The sequence below is a fragment of the Actinia tenebrosa genome, unplaced genomic scaffold, assembly GCF_029948245.1.
Source record: "Actinia tenebrosa isolate PJP-AT-01 unplaced genomic scaffold, QUT_ActTen_1.0 PGA_scaffold0__85_contigs__length_37466705, whole genome shotgun sequence".
Lineage (NCBI taxonomy): Eukaryota > Metazoa > Cnidaria > Anthozoa > Actiniaria > Actiniidae > Actinia > Actinia tenebrosa.
This window is the reverse complement of record NW_028292569.1, coordinates 26,356,219-26,382,683: the sequence shown is the minus strand read 5'-3', so window position 1 is coordinate 26,382,683 and position 26,465 is coordinate 26,356,219. Positions and strand designations below refer to the sequence as shown.

General features: G+C 35.0%; 1 protein-coding gene across 1 annotated transcript; it reads left to right on the top strand.

The window, feature by feature from the left end:
• The first annotated feature begins 1,357 nt into the window (after positions 1-1,357).
• On the top strand, positions 1,358-26,337 carry LOC116301763 (arf-GAP with coiled-coil, ANK repeat and PH domain-containing protein 2). Its single transcript, XM_089037908.1, has 29 exons — positions 1,358-1,541; positions 5,158-5,215; positions 6,112-6,170; positions 6,821-6,935; positions 7,654-7,712; positions 8,631-8,693; positions 9,179-9,236; positions 9,882-9,947; positions 10,279-10,323; positions 11,363-11,458; positions 11,817-11,891; positions 12,679-12,719; positions 13,109-13,171; positions 13,613-13,664; positions 14,584-14,684; positions 15,058-15,118; positions 15,567-15,617; positions 15,900-15,970; positions 16,396-16,457; positions 16,915-16,978; positions 17,218-17,287; positions 17,553-17,644; positions 18,581-19,562; positions 20,521-20,581; positions 21,142-21,319; positions 21,628-21,688; positions 21,900-21,949; positions 22,352-22,416; positions 23,235-26,337. The coding sequence occupies exons 1-29, from the start codon at positions 1,399-1,401 to the stop codon at positions 23,360-23,362; spliced, it is 3,090 nt and encodes a 1,029-aa protein (XP_088894034.1). The 5' UTR covers positions 1,358-1,398; the 3' UTR covers positions 23,363-26,337.
• The last annotated feature ends 128 nt before the right edge of the window (positions 26,338-26,465 follow it).

Below are 26,465 nucleotides of genomic sequence, written 5' to 3'. Positions count from 1 at the left end.
TAGGAAAATGAGTAAGGTCTGGTAAAGAGGATGTGAGCACAACAAAATGGCCGACACTGATAGTCAGAATGCAATGATTTGTCAAGGTACTAGAAATTATATTTTGAAAATATTGCGTACGATTGAGAGAGGTAACCTAGACTCTGGCCATCTTGATCTTATAATCTTTCATATACGCTGGATAATTGGAGCCTTTTCTAGATATTCGAATGCTACATATACAAGTTCACGTGTTGTCAGTCTTCTCTGCCAAGCCGGAAACATTGACCAAACTCATGATAATCCAACCTCATTTAAACTTTCCTGTTTCTCACTCAAGTGATAAGCGTAGTAGTCTGCACGTGCACAAGTAATCGAACGTCTAGACTACGTCTAGTAATTTATCCAACCTCGTATTCATACGAATACAGAATCGTAAATTTGGAGAAATACGAAAGAAGAAAATGTGACAACATTCCAAAGTGATTTTAATGGAATATGAACAAGCGAATTGTGCCGAATTGAATTCTTTCAAAGTCAACTAGCATTAGCGAAAAGAAAAAGACAGCAAAAAAAACATAATATTGCACATTAGAATACACATCCACATTTTGGCGGAAACCACCCCTCATACTACTCCTACGCTTCCCTACGCTCACTCGCTATACCACAGGCAGCCCAATCTCTTGTTCTGTGGTGTAGTATTGCCCCGAGGACCGAAGAAAACAGGTCACTTCAACACTAGGCAAATGCTACTTTCCCTGGTCGTCCCTTGGGGTCGGGGTGCTGTGGTTCAATTGGCTGATGCATAGTAGGTTTTCTTTGCTATATAGCAGAAAGTCAGTACATTCGCATTGAAATTCCAGGCCAATGTCCGAACTTCTTGGTGACCGTAACACGATGTAACACCATTTATACCGCTAGATAGCTAGCGCCGAAAAGGTGAACATTAAAGCCCCGCCCTGACACGAGCAATTTTTATGTGGCAATAAAAGGGGGCGGGCCTTTTAGGGTTTGAAATCAGGGTTTTGGTCCCACTACCCTGAGAGGTATCGTCTTACTCTCTGGTGGTCCTTTTGATTTAGTGTAACACCCTGAATGGTACCAAATCGCAGATCTAATGCCTCAAAGACGTATACGACAAACATCCCCGCCCTTTACGATTTGAAAGTCCTTCCTCTCTATGTTGCTTAGACAAGAGGCCATAAAATAAGATAAAAATTGCTATTGCATGATAGTTTTCACTTTTTACTTTTTATTTAGAGCCTTTTAGCCTCTATATTGCACAAAATGCAGACTGAAAAACAGAGTAAAATTTGAAGATATACTCACTTAAAATTCCGGGCTCCCTTTTTTAGACAGCCAGAGGAAGACTGGTATGTAGAACGGTTTCAGCCCAATAATCCAAGATGGCGGCCAATGGTTAACGAGAAACGACCGGATATTTCCTGCCAGGAAAATCTCATTACTACCCTCAATGCTGTCACAATGGCCATGGAAAAAAAGGTGATGAAGCAGACTGTAGATTTCGATGAATGTCTGAAGGATTCTCCACGTTTCAGGTAAGAAATGCTGTCTTCACTAAAGGCTTCACTGAGTCTTCTTTAAAATATAAACACAAGTTCCAACGCATTACAAATGCTTCTTTACTGTTGGAATTTAACCTCTAGAATTCCGACGAATTAAAAACTTCTTAAGTAATTTAAAAGTATTCTTAATATACTTCCAAGCTTTACATGTAACTAACCTAATAATTTGAATTTTATTTTTTTCTTCGTCATATTAAATTGAGTCAACGTTGACAGTCGCGATGTTTAACATGTGACTAAAGTCTAGAGTTTTCTACCACATATATAAACTACATGTGGAATTAAATTGAATTTTTCTTTAATAAATATACTAGATTAAAGTAAAATCACAGCTAAATCAGCTGTTTTTGAATATTTTGTCTTTAACAAGTTCTTAGTTTAATGTAGTACTAAAGAGTGTCGAAGCATCAACTGTCAGAACTCGCCTGCTGTTTTTGTTTCATACAGTATCCTGCTAATCCTTAAGGTCATTTATATTTTGAAAAATAACAAAACCATATAATCCCTCTTATCTTTGAATTTACAATATAATGAAGTATCCACCACAACTAATAAACTTTATGAAAGCTAAAATCATATTACTATTTCAAACAGTATTTGTGTTTGTTAAAAAATATTTACTGAGAGCGTGAATGAATTAATAACGTGGAAACAAATTAGCTTAATCTCTAGTATTCACAATCATTACTCAGCAAATCTTTTGTAAATATTCGTCTGGAATCAGAGCAAAATAAATAATTGGATTCTCAAAAAACGTTTTATCCAGTCATTTTATGATATTTCATATCCTTTCACCAGGTTATTTACATTTTATGTGGTTATTTAATTGATCCTATAGCAGCTGCCAAAAGTGAATTTTAAATTGTATAAATTATTTCTCAAATTACAGGTTACGTTCTAGACATTTGATTATTGCCATCACACATTTGTGGATATTTTCATTCTGCTTTAAGATATTGGAGTCAATCCAAATAAATGCTGAGGAAAACTCAAAATCCATTTACTTTCTCTTTCTAAATTATTGGTTCAATTCTTTTTTTTTTTTAAATATTAATTATGAAGTATCAAATTAAGTTACTATAAGCTTTGTGTAAATCTCGCATGATTTATGTGGTGTAATAATGTTGTGATGTTACACATAGCCAATAAATCAGGTCCTGGTTGTACAATGTGTGATAAGATTTATTAGGATAGCACTATCCCACCTTTGTTCAACCGGGCCCTGATGCTTAAAATATAAAGTATCTTATTCTCCCAAATTGACTCAGAATTGACAGACAGTTTGAACATTTTAGATGTCACAGAATCACTAAATTTACATTAAAACTGTTTATAATACAGTAAATGAAAATAAAAATGACTAAAAGCTGTGTTAGATTGGTAAAGCTCTCTTTCCTACACAAAGCATCTTGTCAGACTGTCAAAGAAAAAGTCCCATATTGTAGCATATTACTTTGAAGGGCAAAAATACTATTTTAGTTCTCAAGAGAGTAAAATAAATCTTATTAAAATGTCCACATTAGCAAAACACAGTCATTGAGTGGACTAGTTTGAGTTGTGTTGATGTACAGTATGAATCATAAATGATAGAGTAATGATAATAATGAACAGTACAGCTGTATACCTTGTAGTAAGAAATATTATGTGTTTACTGAGCTGCATTTTGGAGTATAAATAACATAATAATAAATAAAATAAATAACGGGATTTATGGAATCTGGGTTGTATTGGTGAGAGTTTGCCGGTGAGAGGCGAGCATTCTAACCTTGACACCACCCATGTTTCCATGTAAGGCGCGATGTGCTGTGGCTGCGTCTAAGTTGTGGAATTCACTTCCAAACAATATTAAAAACAGTGACATTCAAAGTATTTTTAAATCTCAATTAGAAATATATTTATTTAGTTTAAGTTTTCATTAATTCATATATATATATATATATATATATATATATTATTTAAATCATCTTGTAAATTCATAGTTTTTAGTTATTCATAGTTTTAAAGCATTGAAATTGTATATAATGCTTAAATTATTACACCTTTTGCTGTTCATTAACAGAAAATGTACATTCATTTGTGCCAATAGTTGTATCAATAACGTGTAATGTACTTTCATCAACACCACAAGTAACATCATTAGCGCGGATCAACTTTCAATAACGACAATTGAATATGCGTGTACATTCATAGGCATCAATGGACAATCAATAGCGCGTTTGTACATTCATATGCGCGGAATGTATTTTCTTGTGCGCGAAATTCAACTTCAATTGACACCAAATGACAAACAATTGCATTTATGGACAATCATTTACCCAAAAGTGAAAATTCATTAGTGCTATTAGCATAATCATTGACAATCTATAACGCGTTTGGACAATCATGAGGGTCAACGTTATATTCTATAGCGTGATTCGACAAACATTTGCATGATTCGAATAAACAATAAGAGAAATAAAACAATCATTAGCGGAAACTGCCTCCATAATAGCGGCTGCGTAGGAGAATAGCAATTAGAGAGTTTTAGATTGACTTTTTTTTTCTCCCCGCAAACGGCAAACGTGACCACGTTTTCATCGTTTTCCTGTATTTTACTTTACTTTTTACAAACCTTCTCACCAAGCGCAAATACTCTTTTGTTTTTCTACTACTTGGACTTTTTTGCGATTCTTTTTCAGTCATTTGAGGAATATTTTTACTGGTCAACTGACGTTTCACGTTTGCCGTGAACGTAAATCTAAAACTCTCTAATAGCTCACTTAAGGCAGCAATCAAAGCCGACCTCAGCCGTCCAGAGATCCAACAACATACGAACGATCGGGCTGAGGCAAGACGACAAGGGATTGCTCTAGGTCTCTACAGAAAGCAGTTGCTAATGGAAGGGTTCCAGAGAAATGTGGCAACCATCACTATCGCTAAATGTGATCAGTGGTTCAGATATATGCAAACGTATTTGCCACGATGTATAAATGGCGAAGAAATTGAAGGCTAAAATGGTTTTTAAAAAAATCGCTAATGATTGTTTTATTTCTCTTATTGTTCATTCGAATCATGCAAATGTTTGTCGAACCACGCTATAGAATATAACGTTGACCCTCATGATTGTCCAAGCGCGTTATAGATCGTCAATGATTATGCTAATAGCACTAATGAATTTTCACTTTTGGGTAAATGATTGTCCATAAATGCAATTGTCTGTCATTTGGTGTTATTGAAGTTGAATTTCGCGCACAAGAAAATACATTCCGCGCATATGAATGTACAAACGAGCTATTGATTGTCCATTGATGCCTATGAATGTACACGCATATTCAAATATCGTTATCGAAAGCTGATTCGCGCTAATGATGTTACTTGTGGTGTTGATGAAAGTACATTACACGTTATTGATACAACTACATGTATTGGCACAAATGAATGTACATTTTCTGTTAATGAACGGCAAAAGGTGTATTATTATTATTATTATTATTACTATTATTATTATATAATATTCTTTAGTTCTTGTACTGCATGATGGAAAAAAGAGGAAATTAAGAATAAGAAAGTTATTTCCTAATATATTTTTCACTTTTTTATGTCTTTTTAGGTTACAAATCGAGCAAAGCGAACATGATATTTCCACGCTGGAGAACCTTTTGGAAAAGGTAAAGTAATAAGAAAAATTTCCGAAGTTTGCTCATATCATGTTTTGATTACCAGTTTTCAAAATACATGTACATCCAAAAATCTTCAAAATGCATGGCAATGGCTAGTAAGTATACTACACCACAACATTGCCATTGGAACGCTATGTATAAATTTCATTGTCAAATTATGCATAGTATTTTGAGTACTGTAGCCTCTGTTCATATCAATACTTAGTGTGAAGTTGAAATTATTGGTAATAATGATGTGAAAATTTATTATTTGTGATATTTTCAATTGTCTTTTACAATATTATGTACTGTTTAATAAACGAGCAGGAGTGTTTTATCGGGTATAAAACATGAGGCGTAGCCGAGTGGTTTTAGACCCGATAGAACACGATCTACGAGTTTATTAAACGGCTTAAAAAACTCCTGATGTATGTTCCCATACTATACCGAATTCTTTACAAAATGAACCAAGTTTGATAGAGAAAATCCAAGTTAAAGTTTATGCAAATGAAGAAGAATCTATATCAGATATAAAACCTCCTTCACGGTCATGATTTCTATTGTGTTTCCTTCATGAATTATTAATGCATTTTTTAAACTTGTTTTACTATTCTCATGAGGAAATAAAAATTGGAATAAGTAAGAAAAAATATATTCATGGGTCATATTCATGTACAGTACATGTAGTATTTTGGTATTGGTATAGTAAAATGATGCCAGAATGAAAGCAGCTTATTGAAGGAAATCAAGACTGTTTTAAGTGGACTATGAGTTAAAGTCAGAAAGATACCTTAGAAAGTCATAATCATGAATATATCATAGTATTTAGGTGCAGTTTTACTTGACCATGTAAGTGTCTGGTGTGTATATAAGGTAAACTTACTAATGAATTGCTTAACAAATAGGTTAATAAACAGTGCAATGTCATGGTTGAGTCTGGAAAAACATTCAGCAATTCTACAGGGTATGTGCAGTAGCTCACATAATATTTCTCTAGACTACGGTATCACATATTTTCATAAACAAGTGAACTCACTAGCATCAAGCTGCACGCTGAAATTAGGTTTTTCGCTGCCGTCAATCAAAACTAATCAGTCGGTACCTTTAATGTTTTTTGACTACATGTAGTGGCAGTGAAAAACTATCTATAAATTTCAATGAGCAAATCGCAACTACAGATTTAACATGTTTATGAAAATAACATTTTAGACCATCTGTCATTGGCTGCGTCATATGTGAGTTGAGTTTACTGTGTTGTCATCTTCCTTGTCATGTGTGAGTGTTTTTCTCTGTGTTATTCCTCCCTCTGTAAAACCGACATGTGAGTTGAGTGTTGTATATTTTAATATAGAATGTAGTGGATTTTGGGTTTGGTATACAACATGCTTGCAACAAAAGCTTCACAAACCTTTTTTGAAATAGCTATAGCATATTATGCTGACTTGTGTTATATGGTACTGACTTGTGTTATGGTATGTGTCATGTGAGTTGAGTGTTGTATGTTTTAATATAGAATGTAGTGGTTTTTGGGTTTGGTATGCAACATGCTTGCAACGATTTTTTGAAATAGCTACAGCATATTATACTGACCTGTATTATGGTATTTTCTTGTAGTGGTTTGATAAGCAGTCTTGAAAGCCTAGTCCAGTATTTTAAGGAAGATGCTCTTGTTAAGCAATCTCTGCAAAAATTCCAGTATGTGTTGGGAGAGCTGAAAAGTTATTTCTTGGTAAGTGTTTTTCTTTTGTTGTTGTTCTTGTTTTTTGCAGCTTTGTTTGTATTGATCCAAATAAACTTGAACCATGAAGCAAGCTCTGAGCTGATCAAAGTGAGGAATTATTCCTGGGGACAAAACAATAAGCCGTCCTTTCTTTTGTCCCCCAGAACAATTCTTCTTGTGACTCAGTGCAAGGGGTAATTATAGTCCACTAGTTCACTGCACCATCTTGAAAGGTAGCTTTGCCTTTGCATTGAAGCAAGACAAACAGTAAGCTTGCAATGATAGAGACATGGATAATTGTCCAAGGCGTTAAAAAAGGCCTCTATCATTGCATGCTGACTATTTGTTTCACTTAATTAGATGCAAAGGCACGGCTACCTTTCAACGAGGTGCAGGGAACTGTAAAAGGTTATATTGGAATTTAGTTTCCTGGATTTTGCACAGGGAGAAAAATTGGAGAACTCAGAGAAAAACTATTGAATCAGGGGCTCCAGAGACCCTCAGACTCTAATCTCTTTTGATGCCAAGTCCATGAATCAAACCTGGGATCCCAGAGGCGAAAAACAGGTTCACAACCACTCGATTTTGTTGACTGTACTATACCAATCCTTGATTTATAATTTAATGCAAAGCTTTCCTGAGCCTGTTATAGAGTATACACCTGTAACCATTAAAAAATAAAATAAAAGTTGCTTATATTAATGTTAATCATTTTTTGAAATGAAAGACACTGTTGGATCAAACACAACGATCTGTGACATCAACTTTGCATCATTTTGTGAAAGAGTAAGTTTTTATTTGAAGTTATTATTTTTCCTTCCTTCAATTCTCCTACTCTCTTCAAACATCTAAAGCAAAACAATCTTCATTTACAATATAAGATAAAGTTTTACTTTTTTTTGCCAATATGATATATATATATATATAGTTGATAAATATTGTACTGTAGATCTTAATTTTTGATCAATTGAATGCAAAGTAACACATTTAGCTTTTTTTTAATTTGACAAATGTTTATCTCAAAGGTTTTCCCATACTTGAATTTATTCTCTGATATTGTTACAAGTACTTGCAATTCAATTGACCTCTTCACTCTTGAAAATGATGCATTATGGCTTTGAAACATTGAGAAATCTGAGTGAACTTGTGACCACAAATTTTATAATTGCCCTATTTCACTATGACGTTGCTGCTTGTTTATGTGGGGGATAGGATTGCCAAATCCAATAGAAAATTCAACAAAATTTGCTCCTAGCCAAACAGTTTAATCTAAAATGGCCTGTTTTTCAGATATAATTATATGTGTTAATATGTACTAAAAAATATTCTGAGCGTTTGCTGGCTATTCTACTTCTCTTCGTGGATTGATAAGGGTTTTAGAACAATTTTTTGCGAATTTGCATTGATTTGACCTCCTCAGACAACCATGATCCTTTGCATGTAAACAATAGATTGTTTTGATGTGACGTCATAGTGAAATATGGCAATAACTGGCATTCTACTCCAACTGGAACACTTGAGTTAGTAAACCAATCAAATTATGAAAACAATAGAATTCAAGTTACTTGTATTGAAAGTGTATAAAACCTATTTAGGGAGGTGAAACGGTGAAAGAGAGTGAAAAACTAAAAGTATATTTACACATAAAAAATAAAATAAAATAGACCTTAACAACAGTAATATGTTTAAATGATATTTTTATAGGGATATCAAGAAGGTGAAGGACACCAAAAAGCTTTTTGATAAGATTAGTGATGACCTGGACAAGTAAGTAAGACTATTGGATTAATATGAATTATTCCTCTAGTATAAAATTTTCTAGCTACTACAAGGTTATAAGTTACAGTATATGCTTATAGTACCGAAATTGTGGGTTTTGAACTGCCTTTGTTTGTATTCTATATATTTGATGGACTAAAGTTGGATTTGACTAAAACAATTAGTCCTTGCCCTCATAGCCTGTGAGTCAATGGCCCATTTGGGCTCAATGACTATTGCTAAATAGGCCTATCAGTGATCTTTTTGAAAAAAATTTTAAAAATTCCTCTGTTAGGGGTGTGGAAAATTTCTGGAACTACTCATTCAACAAACACTGCACTCAGGGCAAAAAATTTGGTCATCAGCTTGGCAACCATCTTTTGAAATCTAGGGATCCTGCTGACCATAATGTGTTGATTAATTTGAATCACAGTTGTCATCACCATGGATACTATATACAATACTCATCACCATGGATACCATTTTGTTTTCAGTGCTTTAGGTAAACATGCTGCTTTACCAAGAACCTGTAAAACTCAAGAGGCTGAAGAGGTAAGAGCTTCCTATTGCACTTGTCTGAGGATAAAGAGATTTTCAGCATCCTCCCGCTGATACCTGTCGTTATCCATTGTTTCAATTAGAATCGGCTCACGTGAAGTTCGACGTCTGACCAGAGCCTAACAGTAGCCCTACTTTTCTGATTTGCAGTTTTACTTACTCATTACATTCCCTATTTTATTTATTATACATCAAGACATATACAGTACTCAATTACAAAATCATTGTTGGGTGCAAAACATAGAACCTAAAAGCTAAGACCGAAATACTGTAGTACATGGGTAGTACGTTAATTATAATTGTAATTCCACAAGTTGTTGTGATACAACTTGTGAAATGTTCAAAATTTTTCGTACTGCAGAGAACATGTTTCTTTACAACTTTGTATTTCAAATTACTTGAATGATATATCCGGTGTATTACGTATCAGAGAGTGATTCTGTCATTTCCCAGAATACTGTACCTTTCAGTCTCGGTTTCTATGTTCTACGTATGTTTAGAACACAACAATGACTTTGCAATTGAGTGTATGGTACTATTAGATGGTGTACATGTACTTCACTCATTAACTAACGTATTTATACATTTATCATATAATTATTAGGTTTATTAATAAATTGTTTTTTAATTTTTTTAAAGGATAAAAACATATTGACAGCAATGCAATCTTGCTTTGATCACATTTCATTAGATTATGCTTTTCAGGTGAGTAAATGATTTTATCATGTAATAGAAAAATAGAGCCTTTTCACATTCAGTAAACACCACAGACTGTGATTCTTGACTACAAATGTGTCTGTACATTTTTAGCCTCGTTTAAGAGCAAATGATTCACAAAAGTCAACTTTAATGTAAAGGATGTGAAGCTTGAACAATACCAATGTTTTTAGATACCACAGACTTTTAATGGTATATAGATTTGTATTAAATAGCTAACTTGTATAAACAAAGCTAAAAATGCATAACACAAGTCTGCAGATTGCATAAGAATAAGATCAAATTAAGGCTGCCTAAAATTATTCTAATTTTGTTTCAGATTAATGTCTTACAATCACGAAAAAGGATAGAGGTGCTGGATACAGTAAGTTGACAAACACTACGGAAATTTAAAAAATATTAAGATCAATAAAGGACAAACTAGGTAAAACCTTAAAAAGATGTTTCATGTATACAGTCAATAAAAAAAAACGTTGTCATCGACCAACTCAAGCCTACGTGACTGGACCTAAAGGAACTATGGGTAGCAATCATTGAAGCCAAATTGATTCCAGTTATGCCTGGTTTATAGCACGAACCTTCGTAGGCAAGCAGGAAATGTTGAAGGAGACCTTTTTTTAGTGCCTTCATATTTTTGAAATTGTGAACTGAATCGTATCTTCTTTGTTTTTCTTAAGACATGCATTTGATGGATTGTTTCTCACCATTATCATCTCATTACTAGCAGGAACAATCAATTCAGAACAAATACCCGGGGGGGGGGGGGGGGGGGGACTCCGGGAAAAAAGTACCAGGGATGCTCATCGGAAATTTTCAAAAAGACCCCTCAAAGATGCCGGAAGTCTTTAAAAAGGGCGTGGCTGAACGATTTTTAACCCCTAAGAGATACCACAACAAATAATATTAAATTTTGTATAAAAAGCACCTAGGATAAGCCATATCGATTGGCTTCTCTCCTTTTCCGACACTCTAAGAGATACCAGAAAATGCTGATTTTCAAAAATTTGCATTTAACTTCCTAAAAGATACCAAATCGTGAATTTTTACCCCTAAGAGATACAACGAGCATCCCCGGTACTTTTTCCCTGGAGTCTCCACCCCCCCCCCCCCGGGAACAAACATTTAACTGCTTCAGTGATTATTACTAATATTCCTTTCGGTTCAGTCGCGTAGGCTTGAGGCGGCCAATGACAACATTTTGAATTGACTGTATGATGCATAAGGTAACAGCCACCCCCCTAAAAATATCCTAGATCCACCAATGATGCATGGAGGAGTTGTCAAATGCATTTTGGTCTCAAAAATGATATGATAGACACTGACATGTGTCTTTTTGTTGCTGCAATGTGTAGTTGAATTAACTTCCTTAATTAAACAATATGATATAACTTTCTTTTTTTCAGCTATCCAAGCTTGTTCAGGCTCATTCCACATACTATCACCAAGGACATGACCTCATGAATGATCTGGAATCATACATGAAAGAACTGAATGATGAGGTACTGTAAAATACCTAGAGATACTGTATGCCATTAATAAATTATCTATTATAACATAGCTACATGTACTATACAACATATGCTCTGATTGTATCGGATCACAGTCAGCTACTTGAGACTTTGGGCCGCCTACTGCAAAACCTTTTGAAAGCTACATGTATGTGATTGTGGTTTTGGCGGTGGCGGCGGAGGCAGCGGTGGTGGCGGTGGTGATGGGGGTCGCAATGGTAATGATAGTGCTACTTATAATGGTGATGAAGATGATGATGATAGTACTAAATTAAATGAGAATGAAGCTATCGTCAAAGATCAAGGAGTATAATCAAAATTTATAATAACATTCTTAAATTATTCCTAGCTTGATGGATTATCTATTCAGTTTATGGTCGATAAGAAGGAAATGGAAGAACGACATACTCTAGTACGAAAAAGGGTGAGTTACTACAGTAACTAATATTACCTTTTTTATTCTTAACTAGGGGCTTTTATGCACCAAAGGGGCCAGGCCCTACCCCTTTCTCGGCAACAAAATGGCAGCTTCTTAAGATTGATACAATAATTTCCATGTTTATTTCACTTTTTTTCTAATAATTAAAATGTAAAATGTAATGCCAGTCTTTTTATGTTTTTTTTTCTTTTGTCTTGTACCTTTTTCCTTTTTTCTTTAGGGGAGGGGAGGGAAGTTCAGCATGTCAAAGGGGTCAAAGAAAATAGTGTTTTCATTGCATTTGCCCCCATCCCCTGGAAAATCCTGGCTATTCCCCTGTTTATCTTAGTGTGTTTCTTAGTGTGAAAGAAAGGAAAGCAAATAGGAAAAATAAAATAAAAAAAAAATGATAAATAGAGAGGAAGAAAAAATAGTTTATTTGCCCACATACATGTAATACCTTCATGTAGGAGCATTTAACATACTCAATTTTAATGCACACATGATGCAAAAAAATAGAAAAATAATAAAACATATTTAGAAAAAAAAGAAAAATAGAAATAAATAAAAAGCATGAGCAAGGGAAGGGAAATGGGAGAGAAAAAGAAATCATAAAGAAATATTTGGTACAAGAATTGAAGAAAAAAAAAAGAAAAAAGAGCAAAATATGTGAAATAGAAATGGAAAGTATGATAAAGAGAAAGAGAGAGAATCTTGAGAGAAAGGGGGAAAAATATTAAATAAAGAAACAATAGTCTTTAATAAAAGCTAAAAGTGATGATTAAATTTCCAGGATGCATCACAAAAATATGAAAAGACACCAGACCACCCTGGGTAAGTATTACTAAATAAATAATATTATAAATATCCATGAATATTTTGCTGCATGTCGATGGACTACACCAGCCTGTACTTTGACAATATAGTGCCATCTTGCCAGGGGCAGAAGACAAAAAAGAAATATTTGAAGGAAAATAGAGATTTGTCTTTCTTTTCTGGGTAAAGGTGCTCGATGTGTTGTCTAAATTTATCTTCTATTATATTCTCTTGTGGTGAGCTCTTAATATCAATCTATGTCTCTTTAATGTAAGAAAGGTATATTTGTCCCCTGGGTGTCCCATAATGCCTTGCAATTTAAGATGGCCACTGTATTGTCGAAGTAGTCAGTTTCACTGATACTATAATATTGGAAATCCTTAATTTCACTATTATTCAATTTCTAGAGAGGTGGTAATTGAAGGGTACTTGTTTAAAAGAAGCAGTAATGCCTTTAAGACTTGGCAAAGGTACATTAAATTAATGACGAGTGCTTTGAGCAATTAGTATATGTAATAGGACTCGATGCTGTCCAATTAAAAAATAAATTTGGACAAGGAAAATTCCGAGGACTGAAAAAATTAGATGAGGCTGTAGACCGAGTCCAATTTAGCAGTCAGAGGAATTTTTCGAGTCTAATTATTTCTTGATTGGGAAGCATGAAATCCCATTACCTATTAATTATATAGCTGCCTAATTAATCCCATATCAACAAGACCTGTCCAATTAAGAAAATAATTGGACAATTACCTATATGGGATTAATGAGAAGCTGTATAATTAGTGGATTTAACGCTATACAAATAAATATTATTATTATTATTATTACATGTATTATATTATTATTGATTTGCAAGCTAGACTTGAAATACATTATATACTGTATTAATAAAATATCTCTTGATGTTTCAGGAGATATTTTGCTGTGCATAATAATCAGTTGCTATACCAAAAGCGTTCAAAAGTAAGTATAGAATCTCAAATTTTATTTATAATTATATTCATTCATGTTTGCTCTGTTTGCCTCAAATCCCAATTTGGAGGCATAACACTATTAGGCTGTGTTTATAATGTATGGTAGGGGGGGGGGGGGGGGGGGGGGGCAGGTGAAAATTTGAAATGTCTAGAATAATTCTTAACACCCCCCTTAAAGTCATGCAAAAAAATATGATCCCGCCAAAGCAAGGCTTGTAGCTTCTTCCAAAAATTGTGCATCCCCCCAGGGCTCGAAATAGGAATTTTTATTAGCCTGTCATAGTAAAGGAGCATGGTAAAAGGAGGTCATTCTAGTAAATTTGCGTGCCATTTTATTATTCATTTGGCAGTGCATCGTTATCTTTGCCTGGCAAACCTGAAATTTGGCCTGTCATTTGGCAATTGGCAGGCCGCTATTTCGAGCCCTGCCCCCCCATTTTTCTGATAAAAATTTGCCCATTCCCCTCCCCCCCTGATCCCCCCTCAATTTCACCTGCCCCCCTTGCCATACTTATGAACGCAGCCTTAGGAAACATAGTTGTCTAAAACTTCACTCATGATTGTAAGCTGTAGGGCTATAATATTATGCAGCCCATAAAAAGTCCTCCACTGTTCATAAAAAATGTAAATGCATTGAGACAATGTCAAATGCGCTATACTGTCAGTATAAGAAACCCCCATGATCAAATCATACCCTTAAACTGGTGCTCAGATAGGTATTATAACATGATTGTGTAGTGAGCACTATTAAAAAAAATTCTCAATCAACAACTGTCATTCACTTTCATATTTCTGTTTTAAGGTTTTTTAAATATTCTTAAGTAATTAAAATTTTGAATAATTTAAATAATTAAAAGTATTGTTAAGATAATATTAATAGTGAGAGTTGTTACTTCCATTGCCAATAGGATGAACAGACAGTTCTAGCAGAAGATCTGAGGCTGTGTATTGTGAAAGCCAACTACGAGATGGAGAGAAGATTTTGTTTTGACATTGTATCACCTACTAAGTAAGTTCAGTGAGCTATTAGAGCAGTTTTCATAGTGGAAAATTCTGACACGGCATGACGACTGCGGTCTTGAAACATTAAGGCATATGTCAGGACCAATCACATTGTGCAAAAATTTACTCTCCATCCAATCAAATACAGTACCTAGAACATGCCATGAACACAGCATGGACATGAATGCGCTAAACCATGGTCATGGCACTGATAGACCAATCACAGCTAATCAAAATTCTAGAAAACATCATTGTCACAGCAAGGCAAACATACTGTACAGCACTGAGCTTTTCACAGTCATACTAAATCTGCTCTATTACTAGGACTAGGTAGTGATTTTAGCAGGACTATGCTTAACAATAATTATTAATGGTTTTAGGGTGTGGTGTCTACAAGCTGATTCTGATCTCATAAGAGATGATTGGATAAATACACTGCAGGTATTTTTGTTATCATTTGTTTGCGTGTGGTGTATTTTAAAAAATATTATGATAGACCTCTTTACCATTGGTTGCAATGTTTTCCTATTTCATGCCACCTATCATGAATTATTTCTTAGAGTATAGCTTTTTATTTTTTTGTTTGATGATGTATATGAGAATATAATTTAATGAATGAATATATTGATGAGAATATATATATTATTAAGATGCAACTGCAATTAACTCAAACAAAGGATCTCATACTCAGGGGAATGAAACATTATGCCCAATCTAGAAAAAGGGCTATTTGACTGGCTTACTTTACCAAAGCCAGTGATTGCAGCATCAATGATGTTAATGGTAGTATTCATTTGATGATGATGATGATGATTATAAAATCATTTAATGATGCTGCTGTTCATATTTTTGATGATGATGATGATGATGATTACTTTTGTTATTACAGGCCAGTATTAATAAAGCCTTCAATACTGCAGCTCCTGATTCTGAAAGTGAGGTCAGTGTTTATTTTAAATGTTACAATAATATCATTGCAAGTTGATTCAGTATTGTACGAGGTTACATTTAGACCAGGGAAAAGAAAGCAAGCTTAAGAGCAACTGGCTGCAAAAATCAAGTAGGGCAACAATTAAAAAATCGAATTCCTTTTTTCCCCAATAGAACCCCTTTGGCAAACTATTTTCAAAAATAACAATACAAAATTCAATAGCTTGGTAGGTCAACTGTATGTTTTATAAAAACTGTAATTTTTTAGAAATATTTTATGTACTTTGTTTAGGATGAAATGCTTAAACCTAACAAGAAAAGTAAAAGTATTGATTCTTTAGACATGGTAGCACCTCCTCCAAGGTTAGCAGGCAGTGTATACGATATGTAGATTAACAAACTTGTGAGTTTTCATTATTTATTGTGGGTGGGAGGGGAGGGGGGGGTGGTGGAGAGGGGGGGGGGGGGGGAGAGGGAGGAGGAGGCCTGTATACATGTAGAGTAATAAACTTGTGTTTTTTCAATAGTGGGTTACAGTATACAAAAAAATTGATTTTGGTATTTACCCACCCACCCCTCTCCCCTCAGATAATTGATGAACAGTTTCTTGATAGTCATAAAGTCATTCAGAGTGGAGTTTTGTCAAGAGTATTGCTCATAATTATTACTGCTGTAGTTTGGTGGACAATAATACAATGAATTAATAAATTACAGCTACTTATTAATTAACTATTATATTGAATGATTTATTATAATTAATAATTTCTTATGTTTTTGCTTTGATGAAGTATTCTAAATGCAGTAAGATCACTACCAGGAAATGAGACATGCGCTGACTGTGGACACCCTGGTAAGAATGAGTTATAGACTCTTTCATTATTACCTATTAGTATAATTATTTATTTTTAGTGCGCTGGGATATTGGTCACGCGACCAATGATTCTGAGACGATAATCAATGCTCAATTAAGAGGTTTTCCAAAGTTTGTTGAGAGCGGATTGAAGTAATTACCGAAACATTTTCCCCCCCTGAATTTCGTCTTTTCTCTGATATTCAAGCTTAAAATTATACTAAAACAATTATTCCTCTCAGGCTCAATGATTAATAAATAGTTCTTAAAAAATTATGGTGATTCTTTAGTACCTTGCTGTTTGAAGACTCACAGCTCGGTAAATATTGACTGATAATCACTTTGCATTCAGTGAATAATAATTGTTAATTAATAATAGAATAGCTAGATACCATTTCTATCAGAATCCTAATCCTATTAATTCAGCAAGTAGTAAATATTATAAATAATTTTCTAGATCCAAAATGGGTGAGCGTCAACCTTGGTATTGTTCTTTGTATAGAGTGTTCTGGCATACACAGGTATGAAAAAATACAATTTGGAAGATTATTAAAGATTATTAAAGATTATTGGTCTTCATGTGATTATCTCATTACGACAACAATCAGGAGGCAATGTAGTCTCCCCAACATGACGCTGAAAGCGGCTGTGGGGGAGACTAGATGCAATACCTTCTTACACCATATTAAATGCATTCTAGCACTTTTATTAATTTGTGATTAATTATAATTTTTTTCATTTATTTATTTTCTGTCCTAAGGAGTTTAGGTGTTCATGTGTCTAAAGTAAGATCTCTAACCCTAGATGCTTGGGAACCAGAACATCTCAAGGTACAAAATTAATATACACTTTAGGACTATTGCCAGCAACATTATTTCGGACCCTTAGGGGATTGAGGCACTGGGAACCCTGTGGATTGAGTAGGAATGGACTGGGAAAGACTTTTCTTTGTTCAGGACCCAACTAAAAATCTCAACCACAGGAACCCCAATAACTGATCTAAGAAATCTCAATTAAAGTTAATAAATAAATGATCATTTTAAGAAATGGTCAGATTAATGACTTGTATGAAACACAATATTTTTCTATGCACAGTTAATGTCGGAGCTTGGAAATTCATTGATCAACTCAATTTATGAAGCAAAAGCCGAAGCAAGCAAGAAGAAGATTAATCAGACCAGCAATAGGTAATTTCTTCAGATCAAAATATAACTGTTCTTGACTGAGTAGCCTGACTCTTATATGTGAAAACGCTTTTTGTGTTTCCACGTGACCATGGGGCTAGTCAGTCCAGAACAATTGTCATTCAAATTGGTCCCATATTCCGAAATATGCTTGGCGTGTCACACACAAACTTTAAGGTTTCAATGGGAGGCTTCGGCATAATACTCAGCCATTCGTGAAAGGAGAAAAGAATATTTAATTTCGCACATAGCCTCGTACTTAAACGTTTTCTGTGTGAGCATATCTTGGAATTGGACTATTGGTCCCATATTCAATTCGGCTTACGAAAATAATGATAACGTAAATTAGCCAGTTTTCCCAAATTAAAGACTAGATTAATAACTAGTAATTTATTTATAAGGGAATCCCTGGGAAGGTCATCATTACTAGGGGATGCAGTCTCTTGTGAGGTGTGGTCCTTTGAGGAAGTTTTGCTTTGAGGAACTTCCCTTGACAGGGGTTTCTATGTCAAAAGATGGTTTCCTGAAGCATTAGCATTGGTTTCTAATAATAATGTAAAAATTAATGGGATTTAACAGTGGCATTTCCACAGAGTGGCTCTTCATCCACTGAACTCCAATTGGAATTTAGAAGATGATTTTTGTGCAGGGAGGAAAACTGGGGAACCTGGAGAAAAACCCTTGAAGCTCAGGAGAGAGCCAACAAACAACTCTTCTCACATACGACACTGAGCTCGACGGGACTCACACATAGGTGGCACTGATAAGAGGCAAGCACACTCACTGATACAACACTCGTATGCTTCCCTGGTTTCTTGCAAAATGTTGCTGGATGTGAACTTACTGAATGTTGTGTGCTTGTCCTCATGATAAGTTTTTTCATGGGGTGGTGAGGATGTGACTTGTTCATAATTCTAACTGAAAATCCTTGTATTTCAGGAGTGATCGTGAAGCATACATCAAAGCAAAGTATGTTCAACACAAATTCGTCTCTTTGGATACTTTCTTACGGACTTGCAATCGATTAGATGGTAGCATAATTAAAAATCTGGCTCGGATGAAAGTGTATCATGACCAAAAGAATGCTTCCAACAAAACATCTCAAGGGATTGAAAGATCAGATTCTACTGTAAATAAGATTTTAAAGATGACACATGGGATTAAAAAGTCATTTAATAAAGCTGATAAACTGGAAAGAAAGAGAAGTAACTCGACAGATGTTACTAGTGATCACTCTAGCGGCGGCTTTGGTGGAAGCCCGAAAACAGAACCAAGAAAAAGAACCGAGAGTACCACTAAGTCTTCTGACAAGAAAAAAACAGGAATACTAAAAACCATATCAAAAGGGAAAAAGGATTTCGACTCTTTCTTAAATCGGAGAAAAAGTGATGCAACCTTGGAGAATGATGTTAGTAAAGCGAGCAGTAAAGCAAATGTGAAAACAACTCTTAAGAATTCTGAGATTGAAAGGATTGCTCATGCAGATTCTAGTGAGAAACTAGATGAAATACATGTAGATGCTTTTGAATATGATCCTAGTAAAGAAAGTGCCAACACTACAGATGACTTGAACCTTTCTTCAGCAGCTGATTCAGAACTAAATCATTCTCAAGAGTTGTGCGGCAGTCCTTCAATTCCGCTTGCACGGCCGGAAACTTCAATTAGTGAGGATATAGGATCTGGAAGAGATTCACCAAGGACTTGGGCAACTAAAGTTCTAGCAGAACATTCGCTTGATGGGGATGATCAGCGTACCAAGTCAGAGTCAACGGATTCTGTTTTGAGTGATGAAGGTGTGGCTTCTGTGAGTAGTGAAGATACTCAGGGTGTTCAATCCCCTGATGATGATAGAGAAGATGCATTGTATCGAGATGATCTGGAGAAAGCAATTGAAGTACTTAAGATCTTACATCCAAATCAGGTAAGCTGCCGTCACCTTACTAACAGTACCACTGTTTTCATTGCTTGATTCCTTTTAAGATAGTAGATGTAGAGCTACTCTGTAGATATGCTTCAATAAATCGTTGTTATTATTATTATTATTATTATTATTATTATTATTACATACTGTATTAAGTCTTATCAAACTCATTAATAATTCATGCGGAAAACAGAACAGAAATCACAACCGTGAAGAGTGTTGTAAATCTGACACAAAACTCTGTTCATTTGCATAAACTTTTAAGTTGGATTTTCTTGGCTAAGTTCACTTAAATTTTGAAAATTTTAGTGAAACACAAAGGAACTAACCTAGACGTTTGATAAATCATATACAGTATTCGTGTCCGTGGTGTATCAGATATACAATCACGAGGCTACCCCTCGTGGTTGTATATCTGATACAACACGGCCAATCATACTGTATATATTACAAAACATGTTTATCAGCAGTTGTCTAAGTACTGTTGTTCAAATAGATTGTTAGAGTGTGAAAAGGTATATCCTGTAGGAACCAGACACTAGTAGATTTATTTGTTTGCTGATTACTGGCAGCAAGTACTTAATGAATTATATAGCAATTATTTTTTTAAACCCTGAAATAACTTTTGGGCTGATCATCCAGTCAGGGAATAGCTGACTCATAAAATATTGTAAGCACAACTTCAACGAAGCAAACAGCTTTGAAATTCCACGGACCTTCTCTGGATCACATAATATTAAAATATTCTACACAAAATCAAGGCAAACTCTTAGCAACGAAGAACTCAAAACTGGAGTATAAGGGATTTTGTTAGCCTCCTTTGCAGAAGGGGCCGTCCTTAAAACTAGGTTTTTGGGGGTACAGCTCGTGGGGTATAGTAATCCTTCTAGTATGTTTTTATTTGTCACAGTTTGAACAGGCCTCTACTGACCATTTTTCTTCTTCTTTATCATCATAGCTCTTGTACAAAGCTGCAGAATGGAAAAGTATTCCTTTAATGGTGGCAGCCTTTGCAGAAGGTACTGGTTGTAAATAAGGAAGTTTTCAATGCATAATTGATTAATAATTATTTAATTCTAATAATTAGATCTTATTACCCGAGCGAGAGGTCTGTACGGGATAATCTTGATAATCTCGGAATGTACAGACCGAGCACAGCGAGGTCTGTTCCCGACCGAGGTCAAGATTATCCCGTACAGACCGACCAAGCTCGATTGATAAGAGTTTTATGATATGATTAATTTTTCATTGAAAAGGACAAAATGTTTTCGCCGTAAGATTAATATGCGATCGGACCAGTTAATACCGGAGAATCTAGACCAGTCCGCAATGTGATCTATCCAATCAGATTGCTCGATTTGCTAGTGTCCAGGCTCTAAGATTCACGGTCATATAATAAATTTTAATATTATTCACTTTGGTCTGAATAAGAGCCATTCAAAACTGGAGCTATTGATTATTAAGAAATTTTTAAATTAAAACAAGTAACATTGCATCCTAACGTTACTATTAAATCCTTCCAAAAGAGGCATACCCACATAATTATTGCAACAAATGTCTTTTGACTGTTCATTACCAGGTGCCAAAGCAAACTGGATCAACGAAGATGATGACAGTAAGCTGGTTCTTCATCAGTCAGTACTGGGTGGCTCGTTAACAGCAAGTGAATACCTTCTCCAAAATGGTGCTAAAATCGACCTTAGGGATGGCCGAGGAAGAAGTGCTCTACATTATGCAGCTCTGTTTGGCCAAACAGGGTGCGTAACATGTTGGCATAATAGTTTTCTACTACCCATTATAGTACCTCTTTAGCTTGGGCATAATGTTTTCCCATTTTCAGACCGGCTATGTCATTCCCAAAAGTATCGGATTTCTTTGTTTATAGTTTATGCATAAGAAGACACATGAATATTGATACAACTCAAACAAATTTTATTCTCTAGCGAATGACACATGGTCTTAAAGTGGAAAACATTACACCAAAGCTAAAGAGGTCTATTTCTAGTTATTCAGTATATACATGTAATTATTTAAAACATTTTATTCCATTTTCTTTTCCTTGTAGGCAAGCATGTTTGTTTCTGAAGAGAGGAGCCAATCAACATGCCGTTGATGAGAATGGAGAGGTGATTATGAATTGTTCAGTATCACTCCTGCCTATGCTTTCTGTCACATCCTTTCACATGTCAATCCATTTTATCCTCTACTGACAATCATCTATCAATTCCTTTAAATCGCCATTCCTTGCAATCCTTTTTATGACATCTGAGTCCTTTATTGAATTGATTTTTTTAAAAATTCTCATGTAATATTCCTTTGCTTTCTTTGGATTTTCAGGACCCCTTAACTATTGCACTAAAGCAAACAAATGCAGATATAGTTACTTTGTAAGTGCTCTTTATACTAGAAAATCCAATAATTATATTATTGACACTGACATTGTTTTAACAAACCGAAATCAGTTTTCTTTAGGTCTGTACTGTAATCGAACATGAAATGACGTCAAAAATGATATCCAAACTTTGCAGTGGAACCACGAGCGCAGACCCATAGAAAACTGACTTTGATTTGTCTTTTTACCATAACAAAGTCGAAAAATTGAACAAAAAGACAAGTAAATAGTTTGAAAAAGCCATTTCATCCGCTCGCTCAGTGCGTGTCTGCAGGTCTAGCCTCTAATTGACGATGGTTCTAAACCAATCAGCACGTGAGAAATTTCCAAGTTATGGTAAAAAGTCAGAGATTGAATGCCAGATGGACTTTGTATTCACCTAATGAATCTTTCATAGACTCCGTATTGCAAGATTAAATGAAGAAATGAAGGAAAGTGAAGATTTCACGTGTGGTAGTGCAGGTACTAAATGTTTGATATAAATCACACCCCCCCTCCCCCTACCTAAAGTGAAAATCATGGCATCACAACTCACTGACTATTTTAAAGGGGTTTGGTTAGATTGTAGTCTTTTCTTATCTGCCAATTTGGGGGCAAACATTAAACATGCTATCTAAGCTTCGCCCATCACTCATGCAACAATAGGCCCTTTGCAGCTAAGCAATCACGTGCTGATTAATTCACTGAGAGCAAATGAATGAACATTTTGATTCCCATGGGTGAAATTTACTGGACTGCAAACAAACTTTCTACAACCTGTTTCGAGAGATCGTAATAAAACTACATTTCGTAACACACTGGATACACGTTTTCTTTCAGTTCTTTACAAGTAGCTAAAAAGAATCACCAATTTAATATAAAAACAAAAATTTTGCAGTCCAGTACAGACACGTGACCATTAACTGCAAAGGGCCTATTCCATTATTATAAACGTTTTTCAAAAAATAAAATGACTTGCCGAGAATATTCCAAAGAGAACACAATTAATCTACACCTTGACAATAATTCAGACTTGATTTACAAATGTATTATATTTCCTTGCTTAAATTTTCATATTTGAATTTTATCTTTTAGGGGTTGGTTTGATGGTTGGCTAGTATATTTTTACATATCAATGAGTTGGGTTTGGGTCATACGCCTTTGAGGGGACTTGATAATGCCCTATTGTGTCTTCCTGATCACCTGCCTTTGGCAAATTGTCCCAATTGTCCCCCTTTTTCTCACCCCTTCATTAGAGAAACCTTGAAGTAAAATTTCATAATCTAATGTGTTATTTATAGGTGATGTAACGTTCACCGATGTGTTCAGAGATTTCTCCAACATGGCTTCAACTAATCCTGATATCTTGAGAAGAAATTTTAATGCACCAACAAACAGTCAAGACCCTGATAGACAGACCAGTCTATGACGAACTTGGAAATATAATTAACATGATTCTCAAAAATAAGATGATTTACACCATATAGTGGATGGCCTTTCATATAGTCCAGGCTTGCTCATCAGTTATTGTACAGGGCCGGGTAGTTCCAAGCTGGATTAGCGCTAATCCAGGATTAACTCTATAGGTCTTGTTAAGAGTTAACCCAGGATTAGCACTAATCGGGCTTTAAACAACTGGGCCCTCGGCTTAAAATAATGACCTGTCAATCATCAGCCATGATCACTCGCTCAAGGTTAAAAGGGGTTTTTAATAGAAGCAGTCAGCCGGCAAATCTCATCAGGTATTTAACATATCTTGAACTTGCTGCCTATTTTGATTAATTCCCCAAAAGTTAGGGGAAAATGTGAGAAAAATTCTCTTGCTGCTCCCCACCTATTCATTAGGTTTTGCCACTTACTTCAACTGGTATTGAAAACCTTGTGTTACTGGTCATGGTTATTGACCATCAGAGCAACAATTTGACCAAACAAGGTCCAATTGTGACTGGATATTGTCTGATGACTGGCCGTTGTTTAAGCACCTGTGGAACACTTTCTTCTAGAAAATAGAGACCTTAAGCATCAGCAACACCACTGCAATAAAATTCAGTATTGCGGCTCTTGCAGCAACAACTTAGTTATGAACCCTGTTAATTAAATGTCAAAAGTTTTACATTATTTTAAACGTCTAACGTCAAACTGCAGTTATTAAACTCATTAATAATTCATGAGGAAAACGCAACAGAAATCATGACTGTGAAGAGTTTTGTAAATCAGATCCAGAATCCTATTCATTTGCATAAACTTTAAGATGGATTTTCTTGGCCAGATTCACTTTTATCTTGAAAATTTTCGCGAAATACAAAAGAACTAACCTAGACGTTTGATAAGTAATCTACAGTATTCGTGTCCGTGTTGTATCCGATATACAAACTCTCGGCTACGCCTCGAGTTTGTGTATCTGATACAACATGACTACTCATACTGTATATATTACTAAGATACTTGAGGTTGGCAGTAGCTAGCAAAAAGGTTGTGCTAAAGGTCTCTTATATTTATCTATTCCTCCAGCACTTCAGTGTCTGTGAGATGCGCTTGGGGGTATTTCACTATGTTTTTGGATTTAAATATTGAGAATCTAATGTCAGTATCAAGTAAGTATGAATGATGTTTTCTGATCTTCTGAACTACTTGATATTCTATTGAAATAATTATACTCTCTATGCAGTATGAGAGTTCACACCAATCAGTAATTATTAATAATAATAAATTTGTAATTATGAATATTATTGCATATTTTTTCTGATAGCTATTGTATGACAGACATGTATATCTGCAAATAAAGAAGTTACAATTTAGGATTTATCTTTTAAGAAAATTTGCCATTATTTTAATTAGTCTCATAGCAAAATGTGCTTTAATTTGCAATGCTTGCCTTTGTATTAAATACTTGGGAAGTTTTCAATATCATCATAGTAGTGCAATGTGTAGTTCCAAAAATTATCCTTACCCCCCTCACGGAGGAATTTTTTTAAGACACCCCCTAACCCCCCAGAAATTCAAATTTTCTTCCATACAAACTCTGTAATTTTTGTTCTTTCTCTGACCCCCCTACTCTTCGGAAATTCCAAATTCCTCTGTGGGGTGGGTATGGAAGATTTCTGGAACTACACACTCCTTTTAATACATTATTTTGCAGGGCTTAAATCAATGGCCATCCAGTTGCCAGTATAGATGACGTCCAGCTAAATGTGCTTTCCTTGGCCATACTTTGTTTCTGGTTCTACATTACCTGGTCAAAATGACTGGCAAGGCAAAGATTTAACCAGACAAGCTCCAATACCCCAATTTACAGTTCCGTTCCAAGCCTAGGCTGGAGTTTCCGCGCATGATAAAAAGTATAGTTTTGCTATGCGCGGAAACTGCAGCCTCGACTTGCAACTAGTATTATTCGTGGTCACTCGAATGGAGCTGTAAAATGGAGTTTTCTGGCTGGACATTGCCCTATTTTAAGCCCTGTCTAGATAATAATGTAACAGCTGTTTGATATTTTTTTACTTCCAAACGATGTCTCAATGGTGGTGTTTATGAGAATTTAAATATTGATCATATTCTTGTGCAGTTTTGATTTTATAAGAATGCATGAGATATTTATTAATGTTCAAATAATTATGGTATACAAAACCAAATCAATCATAAAAACTATTTTGATTTCAACTACACGGTGATATTTAAAAAATCTCTGGAATGCATTAAAAAAATTTTTTTTACTAAGCAGGCCAGTCTTGCTTTTTAGTCTTTCTTTCTCCTTCAAGTGGGCTGCCTGCATCATAATTTTGGTTAGCTAAACAAAACTAAATGAGCCACCAAAAATGAAAATGCTGTAAACTATGTAAGCTAGAGCCTGTTTCGATCAGCAACAACTTTGTGGCTTTTATTAGCTAAGCATAGAGTGATTCTATTTTTACCCAAAGCTTCTACTGTAGTTCTAGTTACTGTAGTAGTGATAGCTATTTTTAAATTTAAAACAATTAGATCTAGACCTGCGAGGCAAAAGCCCATGAGGCCAACAGGTGAAATGGGCTATTACAGCCATTCTCAATCACACGCCCTCTTGCGATTTTTCTGTCGCGACGAAGGTTTTGGTGGACGTCAATCACGTTTCCATTGCTTGTCGGAAAACACAAAGCTATAGGGGCATGTGCCTATAGAATGTCATGGAAATGCCATGATTGACATCCACCAAAAGCTTATACTTCGTCGCGAAAGAAACAATCGCTAGAGCGGTGCATGTGATTGAGAATGGCTGTAACTTGTAGACTTTCAGGGCAAGAGGTTTAATTATTGTTTTAGTCTAAACCTAGCAATCAATCAAATAAATTGATTTTTAAAAAAAATTGAAATTAGGTTGGCGTAAGTTAACGAAATCATTTATGATGAGTAATAAAAAAATTTTTTTGATCAGGAATGGTCCCAGTTTCTTGTTTTGTGTGCTTTTTGATGACCACAGACTTATTTAATATACATTGTCAAGTCAGTTTTAGTCTTGTTTACCAATCATCTATGGCTGGTATTTGCACAGAAACAAAATA

What these genes read in the sequence shown, in the direction of transcription:
- LOC116301763 (XM_089037908.1), top strand. Translation starts at nt 1,399, where the DNA reads ATGGTTAACGAGAAACGACCGGATATTTCCTGCCAGGAAAATCTCATT. An exon ending in ACATTCAGCAATTCTACAGG is followed by an intron (nt 6,171 to 6,820) that starts GTATGTGCAGTA and finishes ATTTTCTTGTAG; the next exon opens with TGGTTTGATAAGCAGTCTTG. An exon ending in CTCCTGATTCTGAAAGTGAG is followed by an intron (nt 15,618 to 15,899) that starts GTCAGTGTTTAT and finishes TACTTTGTTTAG; the next exon opens with GATGAAATGCTTAAACCTAA.